Here is a 12,704-nt window from a genome sequence, read left to right on the forward strand (position 1 = left end):
CTAACTGAATCAGCTTGCCTCTCCACAGATCTGACTTGCAACTTTGCCTGTTCTCATCGCCTGCTTGTGTCCATGGAGATAGATAATCAGTTTAAGATTAATGCCATACTGCGGAAAATGTTTTAAATGTTCACTGCAGTAGCTTACTACCAGTGATGTGCACATACCTACACTTCTTATAATGCCATACTGTGGAACAATTTCGGCAAAGCAATTACAGTTCTATAGAGACGAGCAGGACAACCATGAATGTTACATTGTGCAAATTTAAGTTTTGATATATTTGCATGGCAATTGACACCTCATCCTTATCAAAAAATATGTTTTGATATCGCTTCACCCATCACTATTGATACTTTGCAGTGACATCATACTGGAGGTGTTCGACATGTATCTCTATGGCTGAATGTTCAGCAGTTACCATGGAGACACAATGCACATTATTAGCTAACTTTTTTTTTTAAGTTTTAAAAGTACAATGGATTCAAACAACTCATTTTCAGTTAATATGAGTAGTCAAGTAGTCAAAATGAGAGTGATTAACTAAAAAACTGTTGTCTAATGCTAGCTAGCTTGTGACTGTAGTTTTATGTGTGAGAGCCTTGTTTAACAGCACATATCAGCTCATCAGTTGCAGTTCAGTTCTGTATGGTCAGATTGTGTTAAAATAAACCTCAGATTAAAGCCTAACAGACCTTCAGACAGAGCAGAGCCTCCAGCTGACATCACACCCCCAGGGAATGTTGTTCGCATGAGCTGCAAAGTATCAATATTCAATACATATTTGCAATACCTGAAAAGTCATTTTGGTACCTATGCCTAGTAACCCTTTTGTAGTGTTTGTCTCAGGACCCACCAGGAATACAAACTTCAAAACATGACTCTTAACTGCCCAGCCATTCACAAATGCTGAGGTGGTCACAAACTCCTGTCTGCATTTCAATTCATTGTCACCGGACTGGAAGACTTAGATATTTAGCTGCTCTAGTTGCCTTAAAAAGTGTACATATCCTGGGTATATATTTAAAACTATTGTACTTTGTCAAATACTATGTTTTTTGCAGAGAATTACTGACACACTTTCTGTTGCTCTACACCTGCAGTTACTGGTACATTGTGAGTAGTGAGATGCCATTGAATACATTAATTTATCGCATGGAGAGATATACACATTACTTTTGTCTGATGTTTAAAATAAGGTACTGAAATATTATTACCGTATATGAACATATGGGTAGAAAAACAGTAGAAACCTGTATTTTATATTGTGGATTTTGCTGCTAGACGAAGCACTGAGGCCAATGGGTCCTGGCAGCTACACACTCGGCTCTGGGTTAGAATAAGTCCTGAAACATTTGGGAGGAAAGAGCGGTCCATGGAGAGAGCATTAAAGGGCCCATATGACGCTGTTTTCTTCACCGTTATAATGTTGTTTCCTTATCACAAACATACCTGGAGTTGTATTTGGTTTCACACATGTTTAACACACAAATCCTGCATATTTAGGCTGAGTTTTCTCTCAAACGGAAGACACTCTGTTCCACCTTGTGATCTCATGTGGTAATGCAAGTGCTCCGCTGTGTTTTAAAACTCCATACACCTTCACTACAATCATTTGGGTGATTTTAGCTCTGGAATTGCCCATCTCTACTGAATTAAACATAAAAGGTAGCTGTTAACTTGAAAACTATCACTTCATGACATCACAAGGTGGAACAGAGCATTTTGAGCTTTGGAGATGTAGAACGTTTCTCAAACATGTGTGAATGAAATAAAACACAACTCCAGGTATGTTTTTGAGGAGGTTACAGCATTATAACACGGCTGAAAGCTCACAAGAGGCAGTTTTGCTTAATATAGGAGATTTTAAGAGATTTTAATATTTTAGAAGAACAACTATTTAATTTGAATGAAATGAGCATTTTAACCAACAACTAATGACAAGCAAACCAGGTCAACAAACAGAATATTGCTATACATCTGAATAAGCATTTCTAAAGAGAGCCACTCAATTGTATCACTTGTTTTATATATACTGTGAGGGAGTGACGAAAAATAATGATTTATATGTGTCAAATTTTGTATACAAATGTATGGATTTTTCCTTTGTTCATTGAAAAACATGTTAGCTTGTTAACTTGTTACAGAATGCCATTGCAGTTTTGGGGTAAGAATTCCTAGAAAATTCCCCAAAAACTCCAGAAATCTCCAGAACGTATCGTATACACTAATTTGGGACTTAACTTAATTTGTTTGATATTCCAATTACATAAGAAATAAATGACAAAACAAGTACAAGATATTATTTGGCTTTCCGAGTACCACCAGATCCAAACCAGGACCACTACCACCAGGCTGCAATTGGGCTAAACCGGTTCTAAAGGAGACTAAACCGTAGATAGCTAGTTTTAAAAACTGGTTCACTTTAAAAAGGACAAACACATTCAATGAAGTGAATACATAAAACAGCCCATAGTCTGAGCTGTTTCATATGAACTCTGAGTTGCTCTCTCCACTGATCATACTGCTTCTCCCTGTTTCTACACAGATGTATCTTAAATGTACAGACCAGACCACAGCCACATTTCTGTTGAAAATATCCTGTTCATTTGTATATTCTTTTGTACAAAGGGATCTCATGTTTTATTATTATTATTATTATTATTATTATTATTATTATTATTATAGCAGCCTTGTACTATTCTTACTCACTGGAAAAGACATGTTTTGTTGCTGGAATCTTTTAACCACTGTTTTTCTGAGCTTTGTAAATGATGATAGGGAATATGCCAGTTATTTAATAGTGCTTTTTACCTTTGACTTCCTGACAAACTGGCCGCGTCTAGCTGTTGTAAAGTTTAACTAAAGAGGTATTTATGGATTGCTTTTGGATGTCATTTGATGTGTAAATATGAACAGACTATGATTATGTTATTTCTATGGCAGTACTAACAGCTGTGTTGTGTGACGGGGAATAATCCCTTTGCTCTTTTAATATAAAACTGCATTTCAACAAACACGTCGCTCCCATGCTTTCATGTTTGTGTCACATTACCTACGATTTGGGAAGAACAAGTACTGTGATTAGATTTGTTATTTATGTTTAAAAAGTATTCTTTTCAGAGTGCACTTCGCATACAACTCCAGGAACATTTGAGTGACTAACATGATAAACTAATGCAAGAGTCCCATGCATTTTACAGCATGTTTGTGGAGATCTGAACTACAACTACAAGATTCTTCCTTACAGAGATGGGATATTTTTGTTATTAATATTTTCTGCAGCTCAAATTTTGATTTTGATTGGATTGCGGTGTGTCCCTTATACACTTCATTATCCAAGCAAGTTCATTTTGGTCATAAACAATTTTATATTTTTTAAATTGATAGTTACAGCAAATGTACATTAAGAATCTTTCACAAGAGACTTGAGACAGTGGAGGGCAGCATCCCAATTCTCGTCTGTCGCCTCTTCTTCTCCTTGATTCCTAGTTTCCTTAGCTGTCAGTCACATGTGCCATATCAAGTGGTGTCCCATAGATCATATCCTTTGTGGAGTAAATGCTGCTGTGTATAGTTACAGGTTTAATACAATGTGACGAATATCCAGGAAGTTTTGTAGACAAAATGGCTTAGCCTTTTTTGTCCAAAGTGGCCTGGGCCTATTCACAGTAAATGCCTTACATCAGGGATCTCCAGCCTTTTTCCTCTGGTAACCTACCTTTACAAAACAAAAATTCTAGAGAGCTAGTAATTTTAGTGCTTGCAAGAAACTGAATAAATATAAGAGCCACGATCAGCCTTAGATGGGGTACAGTTAGATGTCTATAAAACATAAACCATTATCCGTTATTTGTAACAAGTTAGGCATCAAAATTATGCATTTACAAAGGTCAGTATAATTGGCAAGCTGCATGGAAGGAGGTGGAGAGCCACAGGTAGCTCTTGCTTTATTATATTATTTTCAAGGCTCAGGGATGTGCTTGTGGCCCTACCATGGACCATATGGTTAAGAATCAGTGCTGTTTGACTATGAGGGAGAGTTTTAGACTATGGGGGCACCATAGTCACCTATATTAATGGAAACACTCATTAGTATGATCTTGGTATTTATTTTTTATCACTCCAATTCCCATTCAGATCATTACTATTTCACCCCTCTTATTTTGTGTGAAACACATTATAAGAGTGTCACGGTATTGGACTCGAAAGGCAAAACTTTCAGATAAACGGGCCAGTTTCTACCCACACCTATGGTCATGAGCTTTGGGTAAAAGCCAAACCAAAAGGACAAGCGGTCAAAATGAGTTTCCCCCCTTGAGTGGCTGCACATGAGGTAGGGTGAGGAGCTCAGCCACACAGGAGGAACTCAGAGTAGAGCTGCTGCTTCTCCTCCATGTCGAGAGGAGCAACTGAGGTGGCTCGGGCATCTGTACCAGATGCCCCCTGAATGCCTCCCTGGGGAGGTGTTCTGGGCATGTCCCACCAGGAGAAGACCCCAGAGAAGACCCAGGACATGACGGAGGGACTAAGTCTCTAGGCTGGCCTGGAAACACCTCAGAAGATCCCTGGAAAAAATTGAAAAAGTGTCTCAGGACAGAGAAGATGCAGAAGAAAATGGATGGATGGAAAAAAGGGCAGCCTCAAGACCAAAAACAAACATTTGAATATGCACTTTCTATTCAGTTCTCAGTGAACAAAGTCTTGGTGGTCGATGGAGATGAGATGGCTGGGCCTAGATGGACATATTAAGTTGTCTTATTGCATTGTCACCATGTTGTTGAGTTGCAGACTCAGGGAGTAGTTTTCTTCAGCACTGTTGCTTCAGGCTCTTCCTGTGTTGTCTCGTGTAGCCGTGTGTATTGTCTGAATCAGCAACATGCATTCATTCTCCTCCTTAGTGTACTGCATCCCATTGGGTAAGTGCTCCATGGTTATAAATGGGTGGACGAGAGCATCCGCTGGGCCAGTCCTCTCAGTCCTCTTGTATGGGTCAAATGTGGATATTTTCCTGAGCAGGTCCAAGAGAGCCATGCACTCTTTGAACTCTGGGTCGGGTTGAGGTTTTTCGTGTTTCCTCATGAGGTCTCGTAGGTCTTAAATCCAGTTCCAACTTGGTACCCTTGTGCATTATCACCTCTTATATCCTTGTATTCTTACACAGTTTTCACTCCACTTTCCTCCCTTGATATCGAAATACCTCTGTGCGTATAGTGACTGCTTTAGAAGATAATCCTCAGTCATTCCCAGGAAGTTCACAATCTTGGGCAGTTTATCAAACTTGGATGTACCTTTGAAAGGAGCTGATTCCAAGTACCAGACAGAATCAGTCTGGTTTAGCAGCGACAGTGTTTAAAGGTTCACTGTGTAACTTTTCTGATGGGGGGTTAGGCCTAGCTCTATGTTATTGCTTTGCAAGGAATGTTCCACATAATGGCATTAAGTGTATCTATGTCACATTTATTCACTGTTTTTTAACAATACTTTAAACAATAATATCTCCATTAGGACAAGCAGGCGGCAAACCAACCAACAGAAAAGTTACTCAGTGTGACAAGTTTAGTAGTTTTTAAACATGTGTCTTAGTGTGAAATGTGCTCTCTTCCGGCTCTATCTTTAGCTGGCCTGGAAATAGCCTGAACAGAAGGTGCTTGGGTTTGACAGCTGCTGTCTTCATGTGTCACTTTTTTAATACGTTTTAATACATTTTTTAATACGCGTTTTCCACTGACATGTGCTCAACCTTTTAATGCTAATTCAGTGATATTATTTTTTACTCATACCTCTGTTGTAGGACAAAAACAGTCCTCAAAATGGCACCATAGAACAGGAAGCTGAACGTAGTATTATCATGATATTAAAATTTCAATGTTGATTTCAATACTAAGGAATAGACTCAGTATGCAATACCGATTCTGATACCATGATGATAATAAAAACACTCTTTCTTTAGACAATAGAATGTGATTTTCAACATCAAATGGTAGTACTTTCTTTTATATTCCCATGTGGCCTTATATCTGTGGAATCCCTCAGTGGTTCATGTAGGTTCCATAGAGGTCCATGGGCGTATACTAGTCTATGTGGTTTTATACTTATTCTGATCATTCTACTAATACTAATCGATACTAAAACTAGTATCAAAATGAGATACTCACTTGAGCAGGTATCGATAATAAAAAAAAAAAAATCACATTCACATGACAGACATAGACCTTTCCTGGATAACTTTAGAATTATCTTAAACTGTATCAGAACAAGTATAAGACACATAGACTAGTATACACCCATGGACCACTATGGAACCTACCTGGACTACTGAGGGATTACACAGATAGAAGGGCACAGGGGAATATAAAAGAAAGGACTACCATTTAATGCTAAGAATGACATTCTATTGTGTTTTTAATTATCATTATGATATCAGAGTCTATTCCTTAGTATCAAAATCAAACTTAAAATATTTGTATCGTGAGGACTACTTTGGATAAAGCTACTTTTTCTACTTGTTTCTGTACTTTTATTTTGAAGTACTGCTTGTATAATATTTTTGGCTCCTCTACCACATCTTCATAGGAGGGGTTACTAAAGTACTAAAGGGGGGTACATGGAATCTGTCAGTTATTTAAAGCAGAGAGCTCCAGTACGTTCTCCAGCCTGGACACACACTGAGGCTGTCTATAAATAGGTCTACAGTCACCCCAAAGGCTACAGAACACGCCAGCTACTATTTATGATTATAGCTACTACTTCAACTGGCTCCTGTACTTCAGTCTGTATATTTACTTGGATTACAACTTCAACTTTGAATACTTCAAGTATTCAAATGTTTAGCACCTAGTTTTGTCATTTGTTTAGTTATTGTTTTGTTACAATTGGACCAGTGGATTTTTGAAGTTGTTCAGTGATGGCAAAGTGGGGACAGGGCGACCCCCGGTGGATTGTAGAGGAACGAGCAGACGCCACTAACGTTAACAACTGGCACTGGTGAGTTTAAGTCTAACAAATCACTGACGGACATGTTTGTTCTAAAGTGTTTTTGTTGTTTCATTTTATTAGTTAATGAATCAACAGTGTAATCTCGCTTCACTGTTCTGCTCACAAGTTCTGTCACACACATGCCTGCAGCTGGTTAGTAGTTATATAATATGGGGACTCGTGACTTGCTTGTCTCCACTCTGATGCTATTACTTTGCCTGGAATAATCCACAATATGGCATTAAATTTAAACTTGGCAAAGAAGGTGGTAAATGGTCACATTTTCATATAGCGTTCTTCCACCTTCAAGGCATTCAAAGCACTTTACATCAAGGAACCACTGACCCATTCACACACATATTCATACACCAGTGTACAGGGACACTGGGTGCAAGGGGGGTTAAGTGTCTTGCCCAAGGACACAACAACGGCATTCATCTAGGGTGTTTATCTACCAACTGAGCTACTGTTACCCCAGCAGTGGTACCATCAACCAAGTTACAGGTCTGATCTGTGTAGAGGCAATAGAAAGTAGTGATCTCAACTGGTTTTCTTTCTTTTCTTTTCTTTTTTTTAAACAATAATATTTTATTTTTAAGACTAATATTATTGATAAGCTTAATGGCACACTATGGAATATTCCAGGCAAAGCTGTAACCCCTCCTTAGAGACAAACAGGTGGTGGAACCCCTACCAGCAAAGTTATACATTGCATCTTTAAAATTAAATACAAATAATGTTTTACTTTTTTTTTCATCAAACTCATAGAAATGTCTGAGCCAGTTTCTTTTTTTTTTACTTTATACTGCTTATTCTCCGTCCAGTTCAATTCAAGGCAACAAAATGTCTACTGTAATAATATGTTTTATGATGAAGTGATTTGTTTTGGGTTCAGTATATTTAAATGGTTTGACTTCGATGTGATTCCAGGACTGAGCGTGATGTCACTTCCTGGTCGGAGGAGCGTCTGAAGGCCCTGCTGCTGGAGGTCAAAGTGGAGGGGTCAGAGGGCGTGTGCCAGGTGACTGACGTGAGTAAACTGGAGGGAGAGGCCTGTATCAACAACCGCAAAGGAAAACTCTTCTACTTCTACGAGTGGGTCATCCGAGCCAACTGGACAGGTCAGAATCTGAGACTACTACTACTACTACTATTCCATATTAAAGCTGCACTATGTAACTTTTCAGGTGTTACATAGTGCACTCATTTGTTTTTATGTCTGGAATGTTTTATAGTATAGCCTTAAACTTAAATATATCAGTGGAAACAGGCAAGAGATTCCACTGGGCCATTTTACCGTTCAGATCTGCAAGAAGACATGTTTTTCAGCAATGAAACACTTCATAAGTAAATATCATGTGGAACATTTCAGGCAAAGTTAAAAGATCTCCATGGAGACAAGCAGGCAGCAGACCCACCACCGGAAAAGCTCCATTGTGCACTTTTAAAAATGCCTATTTTGCATTTATTCTATTACATATGCCTTTATTACTTGAGAGTGGGGCTGTCTCTGCACTGATCTGACCTGTAACTTGTCCTGGTGTTGTCATCTGCTTGTCTCCCTGGAGATAAATAAGTTAAATGTCATACTGTAAAACCCTCCAGACAAACCACTAACATCACCATGGATACAAGCAAGTGACAGATCCTTCAGTGAAAAAGTTACATAGTGCACATTTAAAGATGTGGCAGAGTGAAGATTTATACAACTAACCCTGATTTCTTCTTTAGGAACTTCCAAGACTGGAGTGAAGTATAGAGGGACGGTGGACGTGGCCAACCTGTCAGATGAAAACGACGCAGACGAGCTGGATGTGAGTCTAAAGAACATAATGTTTAGAGCTCAGATGAACATTAGCCTGATTCTTCTCTTGTCTCTCAGATCTGTGTGGCTCTGTGTGCAGACCACCCTCCCACTCCTCTGGTGCAACTTATGAAGAGCAAAGGCATCCCTGAAGTCCGCCACGCTCTGGACAACTACACCAAGCAACTCAAAAGTGGTAAGGAACTATGTATCCTGTGCTATATACTGTACTATATACTATACTTGCACTGCTAGAGGAATTTACACAGTCTTTACTAGTTCACAAACTCAAACAAATCTATTTCGAACACTTCTGCATTTGAGTCCATGGACCAATCACAGGGCAATACTATGGTTTGGTTAAGGCACAGTTGTTCCCAAATGAACCAAAACAAACATGGCAATGACAATGGACAAACAGTGTAGGTGCTGCACAATATTTTGAAAAACATCTGTATTATTCAGTAAATTCAGCTAAAACTAGATGTATCAGCTGCCTCCACAGTTGTGCCAGTCCGCCCGTTATAGCAGTAAAAATTGAACAAATAAATGATCTCTGCCTTATGTGATCGGTCTAGTACTGTGAAATATTTAAGTGTACATCTCCTGTTAGAACTAGGCCTAACTGTTGTATTTCCTCTTCCTTCTTCAGAGTTCAGTCAGGGGATGATTCTGCCCACAGCCAATGGACCAAAAGCCCCGCCCCCTCCAGCCCAGAGTAAACCACAGGTGCAGAGTAAAACACAGGTAAGACCTTATAATATCCATAAACCTTTACTTATTTAATCTTATAAATGTAAAACTTTAAACTCAATTTCAGTAGTAAGGAATAGCTGACACTCGACACTCAATTCCGATTCTGATACCACTATGATAATATAATGTGATTTTCAGCATTAAATAGTAGTACTTTCTTTTATATTCCCATGTGGTCTTATATCTGTGTAATCCCCCAGTGGTCCAAGTAGGTTCCATAGTGGTCCATGGGCGTATACTAATCTATGTGGTTTTATACTTATTCTGATACAGCTCCAGATCATTCTAAAGCTATTCAGGAAATGTTCATTTCTGTCCTGTGAATGTGACTTTTCTAATATTGATTCTTGTTCAAATGAGGATCAGATTTTTGATACTTTTGGCAAACCTAATTTATATGTATCTATATCATATGACTTGTGTTGACAGATCAGTTCAGGTCCCTCGAGTGGCGCCACCTGCAGTGTGGGAAAGACATCGACTCAAAACATCCAACTGAGGGAAACGTTTTTCACCACACCAGACGAAGTGTACACTACATTCATCAGCCAAGATGTAAGGAATATTTAAGGGCTATCCAAGATTTAGAATAATGAAAAGTTAGGACCGTTGCCATAGTGATCAACAAAACAAAATATTGTATCTTTTGAATGATAAAAAGTCCTCAAACTGTTGCTTATTGATACTTTGCGGTGACATAAAGCTGGGGGCATTCTACATGCATCTCTATGGTGGAATGTTCAGTAGTTACCATGGTGACAGAATGCACACATTAGCAAACACTGTCAAAAAAGTTTTAAAAGGAAAAAATACAAAATGGATTCAAACACCATATTTTCTGGAGCCTGTAATCAATATAAGTGTCCATGGTCCTGTTTAGGAATTTTTACACAAAATGGGGAAAGTGACTAACTGAAAAAACTGTTGGCTAAGTGACTGTTATGTTATGTTATGTGTGAGACTTGTTTAAAAGCACAAATCTGCTCACCTGTTGTAGTTCCAACTAAGTTGGCTCTTTCTGATCAGATTCTCTTAAAATCAAGATCAGATTAAAGTCTAATAGAGCTTCAGTCAGAGCAATACCTACAGTTAGCGTCACACTCCCAGGGAATGTTGGTGACATCAGCGGCAAAGTATCAATAACAAGGAAGCTGAAACCCATGAATACACAATCTTCGTGCTCATTCCTAAACACAACAGGACACTGTCCATGTTCTCAAAGGAGCAGCTCAACATATTTAAATGTTATATTTTATCATGGTTATTTTTGTTTGTTCATTAGTTTGGATTGTGATTTCAATGTGTTTTTCTTGTTTGTAAACCAAAATTTGAATTACTTTGTGAACATATCGTGTTCTATAAATAATGCTTCATTCTGTCCTCCCTGTGGTCAGTTTGTGCAGATCTTCACACGTTCACCGGCTCAGGTCGACGCTCGCAACGGAGGAAAGTTCCAGCTCCTCGACGGCTCCATCAGCGGAGAGTTTGTGCAGCTGGTGAGACACAGTCTATGTAAAAACACAGCTGTTAAACTGAACAATCTGACCAAGCAAAAAGCATTGGCTGAGGCTGGTTCAATCCCTGTTATACATTTTATACTGTTCCAGTGTCATTTGGCAAGACTCTTAACCCACCTTTATCGTATGAATGGGGTAGTGTATTCAGATAGGTCATTATGGAACATAGTCATTAAATGTAATTAAAACAATGACTTTTTAATGTCCAGGTCCCAGACAAAGGCATAGAGATGAAGTGGAGGTTCAGGTCATGGCCCAAAGGTAAGTACAGGCTTCTGAAGAGAAGAGAATTTTAAATATTTCCTGTACATAAATAAAAACTTACTTACTTACCTCTCTATCCTCCTCCTCTCTCCCTCTTTCCTTCTCCTCTCACCTCCCTCTCTCTCTCCTTTTCTCCTATCTCTCCTCCTCCTCTTGCTTTCTTTTCTTCTTTTTTCTCCTCTCACATGCTTTCTCCTCCTACTCCATTCCCCCTCTTTCTTTATCCTCTCCTCCCCCCCCTTTCTCCATCTTTTTCTCCTCCTCGCCCTCTCTCTATCCTTTCTCTCCCCCTCTCTTCCATATCCCTCTCTCTCTCTCCCCTTCTCTCTCTCTGACTCTCTCTCTTTCTCAATCTCCTCCTTCTTTCTTAGACCACTTTGCCACAGTGATCCTTCTGTTTGAGGACAGAGGAGGAGAGACAGGTCTTTCTGTGGACATTCAGGGCATCCCCTCTGGGTTTGAGGACAGCACTAGAGAAGGCTGGACCCGCTTCTACCTCCAGGCCATCAAGCAGACTTTTGGATACTAAAACTACTCATTACAAATTATTAAGAACTTTGGATACAAGAACTACTCAATACAGGCCAATGAAGAGAACTCAGTCGAACTATTCACTCATTACACTGCATTCACACCAAGAGTGACATGAGCAATTTGAGTGAACAGCTCCCAGTTATTTCCTCTGCAGGCTGGAAGAGCAGCCTGGAGGAGCAGCCTGGAGGAGCAGCCTGGAGGAGCAGCCTGGAGGAGCAGCCTGGAGGAGCAGCCTGGAGGAGCAGCCTGGAGTAGAGAGTAGATGAGATAGAGGAAGTGCTGAGGAAACTAGTGTGATCTGAGCTTAGCAGAGTTGAACTGGAGTTAACTTTATGCAAATGTGGAGTGATATCGCCATGGCAACAGCCACTCAGAGAATACCTTCTGACAGACACATGTTAGGCATTGGTCGAGGCCCTAAACTCACTCCTAAATACCCCCGTCCGTGGTTGAATCCCCATAGAGAGCTGGAGACAACTAGAGAGCGAAATGAGAGCAGAGAAGCTCTTTTGACGCTTTTGGTGTGTGTGCGGTGCAAAGCAGAACTTTTGATACTAGAACTACTCAGTATAGAGTATCAACAAGAACTACAACTGTAAAACAGATCAATAAGGAGAACTTTATAAACAAGAACCACTCACTCCATTAAGCAGACCACTGGATACTAGAACTACTCAATACAGACCAATAAGAAGAACTGGTCATCCCATCAGGCCACCTGGAACAACTTACTCCTGACTAATGCAAACCAAGCACTATTTTACCATCATAAATGCTTATACTGTCCATTTTATTTTATTTCTTATATTCACTTTCTTTCATTTTAGTATTGCTTCAGAATCAAAAAAGGT

General features: G+C 39.4%; 1 protein-coding gene across 1 annotated transcript; it reads left to right on the forward strand.

The window, feature by feature from the left end:
- Positions 1-6,638: 6,638 nt before the first annotated feature.
- LOC117391026 (activator of 90 kDa heat shock protein ATPase homolog 1-like) lies at positions 6,639-12,637 on the forward strand. The gene is made up of 9 exons (XM_033988842.2): positions 6,639-6,987; positions 7,909-8,099; positions 8,710-8,792; positions 8,861-8,978; positions 9,435-9,529; positions 9,968-10,093; positions 10,933-11,034; positions 11,265-11,316; positions 11,691-12,637. Exons 1-9 carry the CDS (start codon positions 6,908-6,910, stop codon positions 11,846-11,848), a joined length of 1,005 nt encoding a protein of 334 aa, XP_033844733.1. The 5' UTR covers positions 6,639-6,907; the 3' UTR covers positions 11,849-12,637.
- Positions 12,638-12,704: the final 67 nt, after the last annotated feature.

This window comes from Periophthalmus magnuspinnatus, chromosome 3, assembly GCF_009829125.3.
Source record: "Periophthalmus magnuspinnatus isolate fPerMag1 chromosome 3, fPerMag1.2.pri, whole genome shotgun sequence".
Classification (NCBI taxonomy): Eukaryota; Metazoa; Chordata; class Actinopteri; order Gobiiformes; family Gobiidae; genus Periophthalmus; species Periophthalmus magnuspinnatus.

Excerpts from the sequence above, each read along its gene's own strand:
- LOC117391026 (XM_033988842.2), top strand. The coding sequence starts at position 6,908 with ATGGCAAAGTGGGGACAGGGCGACCCCCGGTGGATTGTAGAGGAACGA. Across the intron at positions 6,988-7,908 it reads AACGTTAACAACTGGCACTG|GACTGAGCGTGATGTCACTT; the intron begins GTGAGTTTAAGT and ends ATGTGATTCCAG. Across the intron at positions 9,530-9,967 it reads AGGTGCAGAGTAAAACACAG|ATCAGTTCAGGTCCCTCGAG; the intron begins GTAAGACCTTAT and ends TTGTGTTGACAG.